At 40.4% G+C, this 7,615-nt stretch overlaps 1 protein-coding gene across 1 annotated transcript; it reads left to right on the top strand.

Annotated features, from left to right (window-relative positions):
- Positions 1 to 1,069: 1,069 nt before the first annotated feature.
- Positions 1,070 to 7,615, top strand: LOC118560525 (P2Y purinoceptor 14-like). The gene is made up of 4 exons (XM_036131585.1): positions 1,070 to 1,157; positions 6,014 to 6,155; positions 6,249 to 6,508; positions 6,671 to 7,615. Exons 2-4 carry the CDS (start codon positions 6,018 to 6,020, stop codon positions 7,356 to 7,358), a joined length of 1,086 nt encoding a protein of 361 aa, XP_035987478.1. The 5' UTR covers positions 1,070 to 1,157; positions 6,014 to 6,017; the 3' UTR covers positions 7,359 to 7,615.

Below are 7,615 nucleotides of genomic sequence, written 5' to 3'. Positions count from 1 at the left end.
ACTCACTGGAAGATTGGGCTACTTTCCTGAACAGTCTTGAGGGAACCACATGTGGTCCTTGGGGGCTACCTGGTGCCTGTGGGCCCCATGTTGGTGACCCCTGCCCTAGGCCTTTGGGGAAAAACTGTTGCTGTCAAAATTGCCAAGTTAAGGCCAATGCTGTCAAACTGTGATCTTGATCTTGTGATTCCTGATTTTATTTCTTCTGGCTCGAATTATTGTAATTCTCTTTTTACTTGTTTTAACAAAGCTGCTCTAATTCGCTTTGAGCTGGTCCAAAACGCCGCTGCAAGGCTTTTATTAACATGGTCTAGCAGAAGGACTCACATTACTCCTATTCTATCCACCGTGCACTGGCTACCAATCAAATTTTGGATAACTTTAAAACTTTTAGTTTTCACTTTTAGAGCCTTGCATGGCTCAGATATGTCACCGATCTGTTGCGCCCCGACACCTCCGGCTGCACCCTTCAGTTATCAGGTCAGAACCTTCTCATGGTTCCAAGGACCCGATTAAAAACCAGAAACCGGTCTTTTCTAGCTATCATGTTGCTGACTCTGTTGACTCCTTCAAGAAGCAGCTGGAGACTTTACTGTTTAGGCAAGCCTTTGGTTGGTTGTGTTTTGTTCTCAAGTTTTACTTTGTGATGTTATATTTTGATATACATTCTGTTTTCTTTTATGAAGCACTGTGTGATTTTATCTATATAAATAAAGTTTGCAATGCACAGGTATTATAAAGTAATACAAATTCAGCTGTTTGAGGGTTGAAATATAAACCAGCTGTTACACAAGCCAACCTCAGAGCTTCTCATTTCTGCTTCAGCCATTTGCAGCAATGCGGTGCACAAAATAAGCAGGAAGTACAAGGTGCAGGTTTCTCTTCTGTTGAAAACCAAAAAATCAACAGAACTATATGGCTTAGAGCCGCTGGTTTGAACTGCCAACCAATCAGAACAGAGCGGGCACGCAGCTGAAGGAATGGGTGAGAGAGCTGAACAGCTTTGACCGTCCATGACGAATCTCTTCAGGTAGATTGTCTGTGTTCTTCAGAAGAATCTGAATGATGTCGTTGCACTGAGTCGGTCATCCGAGTCAGTTCTAAAAGCTGCAGGAGGAACCCGGTCCTGAAGCCGAGAACAGGAAGAACAAACTCCTGTAAGTAACAGCAGGGGTCTCATTTTCATGGATTCACTGGTGTTAAACCACCTTAAAAAGATACAAGTTGTAGTTTCTTTAAAGTTAAACTCGAGGTTAATGTTTGAAACAGTCTACAGCATAAACATCAATACAGTGATGGATTTATTTGACCAAACATTTGGATTTGTTTTGTGTTTCTTCACATTTTTCTGTGTTTAACCTTCAGGAAAATTTTAATAAATGACGAGGGCATTAAAAGAACTCATCATTCTTGGTTACTGACATTTTATTATTTCTTGCAGCTGGTTTTTCATAGTTTTTAAACTCCAGAGAAAAGCTTGTTTTATTTTTTCATTTCAACGTAAGAAAGATGTGGTGTGGTTTATGTAAAACTGATGGTTTGATGAGCAGCATCTCACTCTGACTCACACCAAGAGGAAAAAAACTGAGGTGTTATGTTGCATCTAAAACACACCGACTGACCCACATTGTTTGCGCTCTTTGACTGTTTGTGTTTTGATCACTTCCTTGCTGTCTATTTTTGTTCTCTAGGTCTTACTATATTCAGTTCCTTTCTCTGTGTTCATTGTTGTTAGATAGGTGTTTAACATATTAGTTAGTTCCTGTTCTGTTATTTGAGCCTTTGGATTTATTTCTCTGAGATCACTGTTAGTCTTTTCGCCTTGGTTTAGTAGTTTCTCTGTTTTTTAGTTCAGCTCCCTTTGTTTTCCTCAGTTTTCATACATCTCTGCTTTGCTTATCTGGTTCTTTTGTCACATTCCACTCTCGCTACGTGATTGAAGCCGCTGGTTTTCCTTATTCTTTGCATGATTCTTCTGTTAAATGGCCTATTTCTCTGTCTGCATGTCCTGTTGTGTTCAAGACCTCATGTTTACGTATTAAAACCACAACCATGCTCCTCCAAAGGTCCATCTTACAACCTGCAAACACTTGACCCAACTGGAGAGATCTAAACCCTTTAAAAGTTACGCTTTTAGGAGAAAGCTATCCAGCCACTTTATTTTGTGAAAACTGTTGCTTGTTAACACAGCGAGCAAATCAGCTAATGACGATGTGGCAACTCAGTGCATCTAAAGAAAACTTTTGAACCATGGTTAGTGATACCAGACAGGCTGGTCTGGGTATTTCAGAAACTGCTGATCTGTAGGGATTTTCACCCACAACCTGCAGAGAATTAGTAACGGCAGCTGTGTAGAGGGCAATCATTTGTTGATGGCAGAGTGTAATAGGAAAGTCAAACCTATAACTGACCTCCAAGGCTTATTGAATCAGGAAACAGTGAAGTGGTCAAGTACCAGCACTTGTATTGAGAAACAGAGCAGAGATCAAATAGATGGAAAGTCATCGCACCCAACGGTCCCGCTGTCTGCAGCTGCCCTGTTTCTGACTCCCCTCTGCTTCACCTTTCCCTAAATACCTGACAGCAGCGTTGCCTTTAGACAAAACAACGACAGTCATCCTATTCACTATCCCGCACAGAAAATACGCCAACATTGACCTTGGTAATCAGCGGACCGTGGCGCTGGTTATGCAGTTCTTGTGTCTCCAGTGCTCCCATGTCCGAAATGACGTCAGGTCATAGTGACTTTAGGATAATATTCCAATAACACAGAGGTTGGAGGCGAATGGTTGGTCTGGTAGAAAGGCAACGCTAGCTCAAACAAGCACTCGTTATAACCAAGGTCTTCAGAACGTCATCTGAATGCAGAACACGTGGAACCTCCTTGGAGATGTGCTGCAGCAGCAGAAAATTGACACTAAAATTCACACATCAGGCTCTCTACAACTGGACAATGACATTCAGATGGTCGGGTCAGAACTTAGCAGAAAGTATGGATCCAGCAACAGGGAGGATATTTTCTTAATACACATCATGTCCCTTGGTATCGTGGCATCAGAACTCAATCAGAATATACTTTGGATATTTCACTTTCTAAATTCTCAGCCAGTCTGTGGTGAATTTATCAGAATACTAAGACTAAAGGTAGCTCTTAGTGACGACATTTTAGGAAATATATTTTCAGAATTCTACGATTTTTCTTAGACTTTTACCTTGGTAAGATCAACGTTATTCACTAAGCAGAGCTGAGAGGCCAGAGGCGCCCCTCCGTATTTTCCTCTTTTTTTTCACTCTATTTTATGTCAGTCGTTTAATGCCAAATCTAGAGAGCGCACATTGGTATGAAATTGTCAGGTTCAAACACCTAAAACATTAAACAAACACAAGGAGGAGAGACAACAGAAGAGTTGATTTTCAAAACTTGCGATGAGAGCTAAATAGAGATACAGATCTCCAAATTCGCTCTGAAGCAAATCCGTCGCCTCCTCTTTTTTTTAGGAAAAGGAATCCCTGGTACATTTGTCACGTTAAGGGGTAGGGAAAAGCAAAACAACTATGTGACCTTCCAGATAATACCAAGCAGTTCACACAGTACAGTTGTGCGTAAGCTTTCCCTCTTTCTACTTCATCTAGTGTGTACGCACTCCGGATGGCTGAATAGAGTTCATAAAAACACTCATTATCGTCACAACATAAATATATAAATTAAATATTTGTTTAATTGGTTAAAGAAATATTGTCACAACATATTTCTCTGCTTTCTGCAGGCCTTCTGCAGCGATGAGAGAGAGATCAGTCACATGAAATACACTTTAATATCTAAAACCTTAAAACTTCTTAGTAGTAAAGAGTAAATATATATGATAAATGCAATGAACATAGTAAATACCATAAACATAAAATATGTAGAAAATAGTAAAAATAATTCTATCAGAAATAGATGAAGTAGAAAGAGGCAAAGCTGTGTAAAATCCGCAAAGCTAAATTACAATTAAACTAACATACAGAAAAGCAAAAAAAAAAAATTAATACAGACTTCAAATAGAAAACTTTGAATATGATAATAAGTCAGGAAGCTTCTTAGCTAATCAGCTAAAAATAAATAAAGAAAAAACAACTATATTTGTAGTTACAGACTCAGCTGGTAATATATTATATGATCCTGAAAGTATGAACAACACCTTCAGAGATTTCTACAAATCTTTATACACATCGCAGATAAATCCATCAGATAATGACATCAAGCAATTTCTGGATAAAATAACACTTCCTAAATTATCAGATAGTCAACGATTGACCCTGGATTCACCGCTGACAACAATCGAAGTTCAGAAAGATCTAAGAAGCATGCCCAAAAAAATGCTCCAGGTCCAGATGGATTCCCTGCTGAGTTTTATAAAGAATTCTGGAATATTTTGGCACCAACGTTCCACAGAATGTTGCAGGAAACTCAGGAAAATGGCAGATTTCCAGCTAATATGAATTCTGCTACCATTAGTCTCCTGCTTAAAACAGGCAAGGATCCTGTGTTTCCTACCAGCTATCGTCCCATATCCCTTATTAATATGAATATTAAAATAACCTGTAAAGTTCTTGCAAAACAGTTAGTTAAAGTCACTCTTCTAATAATATACCCTGATCAAACTGGTGTCATTAAAAGAAGGCAGTCATCCACAAATACACGCAGATTACTTAATTTAATAGATTATTCCTACAGTAAAAATACTGAATCCAATATATTGTCTTTAGATGCAGAAAAAGCATTTGACAGAGTTAAACGGAAATTCTTATTTGCTACTCTACATAAATTTGGTTTTGGATTTTTTTTTTATAAATTGGTTAAACATTGACAGATTGACAGATGGAATTTGCTACCAATTTCACTTATGGGTAGGGTTGCTTCAATTAAAATTATGGTTTTTACCTATGGATAAACCTCACATACACAAATGCACTCTCACAAAAACCTACACGTGCTTGGATTCAAGTGCTTACAGACCCACTTTTATACAGAAAATCTCTATCATTACCTTAGCTGTTGCTTTATACTGTACATGTCATATTAAATAATACTGTATATTCTTCAGTGATGGCATCAAGGCGTTGGTTGTTTCTACCTGTAATACTTTATCGGCTGGTTCTGTTGTTATTTTTATATCTCTCTTTGCAGGTGTAGAAGCAGACTCAGAGGATGTTATATTGCTCTCTCTATTCCCTCTCCTCTTTATTTCACCTTTTCTTCCTTTCAGCATTGAATCTAATCTTTTTCTCTTCTTTTTTTCTCGTCTACCTTTCCATTTTGTGTCCATTGAACATGAAATAGTCCCAGAATAAAATCTAATAAAGCTTCTTGCATATATAAATCAAGCAGAGCACTTTGGCAAAAGCAGTAAGGCTCCACATGTGAAAGTAAAAACTGTTGGGCTCTTTTTGGCATGTATTATTTTTCTTAGCAAAAATCGAACAATTTATTATGGTTTATGTATTCATTGTGTTGTGTTGTATTTACACATCTTATATTGTTTTTGTTGTTCGAATAAACTGAACTGAACTGAACTGAAATCTAATTTAGAAAATGGGACACTGATTCTTGGAAACCAGGCCTTTGACCATCCATTTTAAGAATAAAGCTTAAAAAAACCTTAAAAATGTTCCAATCTAAAAAACTAAATTCTCACTTGCCTATTTAGGGCTTCCGTAAAGAACTCATCAGAGAGAGAGAAATAGACCGTGATGTCCTCCAGCGGCCTAAGCATATAGCAGCATAGCTATAGAGGTAGCTCAGGGTAACATTAGCCAATCTGACTAGAAGCTTTGTCACAAAGGAAAGTTTTAAGATTAGTCTTAAAAGTAGACGGGTTGTCTGCCAATAAAGGAAAGGTTTAGACACTTTTAGTTGTACAATTATAAAACTGCAATCTAAATGCTGAAAATGTGAACTTTCTTTAGATGAGGGGAGCAAATTATCTTCCATGGACCATGTTGATTTTTTGATAAACTGTCTTCCTTACAGAAACATGTCCGGTCAAGGCCTTGTTACCGCCGCAGTCAACAATGTCTCAGGTGCCACCCAGAACACAAGCATCCAAACTTCCTGCCTAGCCAGAAGGTCAGACCACCTCGCCTTCACAGTGGTCTACAGTGTCCTGTTTCTGGTGAGCTCCATGTCTTCTCACTGTCTTCAGGGATCTGGTCCCATCCACTCAGAGCATGCCCAAATCAAAGATTCTGATGTTTTCCATCGCCAGGTGGGCTTGATCCTCAACGGCTTCATTTTGTGGTTTCACTGCTGCCAACCTCTGAGAAGCAGCTCCAAAAGCTTGATGATTTACCTGAAGAACCTGACGGTCGCTGACTTCCTGCTCTGCCTCAGCCTCCCGCTGCGCGTCATGGAAAACGCCACCAGCTCTGCCGCCGCCCACCTGCTCTACTGCAGCTTTGGAGCCTCCATGCTGTTCCTCAACATGTACGCCAGCATCCTGTTCATGGGCTACATTGCGTGGAACAGGTGAAACAGTCTTTACAGCAAACCAGAGGCCCTTTGGTCTCCTTTGCTCTATCTACAGTACATGTAGATGTTTGAGGTGTTTCAAGTAGCTTATCTGTGAAACCTCTGACTTATTTTGAACCTGAAACTCCCTGATTGAAGCGTTTACCTCTGTCTCTCCAGGTATGAGAAGGTGGTCCATCCTTTCAGAAACTGCTTCCTGTTGTCTGCACGTACTGCATGCATCATCTCCACGGCCACTTGGGTCTTTCTCCTGGTCCCGGTGACAACATACATGACCATGCTGCTAAACGACGGCAGACAGCAGCGGTCCACTGACTGCAGCTGTGAGGACTTCCACAGTGAGCTCCTCAGAGAGATCTACATAACTAGCCATGTCTGTGCTTTCACCACCTTCCTGTTGGTGTTGATCTCTATGATCTTCTCCTACTACCGCACCTCCCGCAAGTTGTTGCATGCTGACCAGAGACAGTCTTTCTCCTCCAGCTCCAAGAAGCTTTTGAGATCCCGAAAGAAAATCTTGGTGCTGGTTTGCGTCTTCTGTGTTTCCTTCGCTCCTTACCACCTGGTTCGACTTCCCTCAATGTTTTACCAAGAGGCTGTTTTTTTCTACTACCTCCTGCAGTTGGCCACCATCATGTTGGTTCTTAATGTCTGCCTGGATCCACTTGTTTACTTCTTCTTATGCAAGGATTTCCGGGTCCAGGTAAAGCTGAGGCTCAGGGGTTTTAGAGTCACCCATCAGAGGGTGAATGCAGCCAGGACAGAAGGTGAAGCGCAGCTGAGGAACATGGACATCAACAATGAAGTGTCCTTTAGCACAACATCAAGGTCAAACTGTGAGCTGTAGCTTTTTTGTCATTTTTATGGCACCAGTGGCCTTTATTGAAACTAGGCTGACAGGAAGATGGACTGAGAGAGACGGGGAAGACATGCGGCAAAAGTCAGCAGGCTGGAATCAAACCCACAACAACCTCATTGGGGTCTAAGGCCTCCATATATGTAACCTGACCCTAGTCAAATGAATTTCGCTCTGCCTGGCTCCACTCATCCATCTGGATCAGATCCATAGGAGTGACGTTTCAGAAGGCTGGGCCTTATCAAAAA

Source organism: Fundulus heteroclitus, unplaced genomic scaffold (genome assembly GCF_011125445.2).
Source record: "Fundulus heteroclitus isolate FHET01 unplaced genomic scaffold, MU-UCD_Fhet_4.1 scaffold_44, whole genome shotgun sequence".
Taxonomy (NCBI): Eukaryota; Metazoa; Chordata; class Actinopteri; order Cyprinodontiformes; family Fundulidae; genus Fundulus; species Fundulus heteroclitus.
This window is presented reverse-complemented; position numbering and strand designations above follow the sequence as displayed.

Excerpts from the sequence above, each read along its gene's own strand:
- LOC118560525 (XM_036131585.1), top strand. The coding sequence starts at position 6,018 with ATGTCCGGTCAAGGCCTTGTTACCGCCGCAGTCAACAATGTCTCAGGT. Across the intron at positions 6,156-6,248 it reads TCTACAGTGTCCTGTTTCTG|GTGGGCTTGATCCTCAACGG; the intron begins GTGAGCTCCATG and ends TTCCATCGCCAG. Across the intron at positions 6,509-6,670 it reads GGCTACATTGCGTGGAACAG|GTATGAGAAGGTGGTCCATC; the intron begins GTGAAACAGTCT and ends CTGTCTCTCCAG.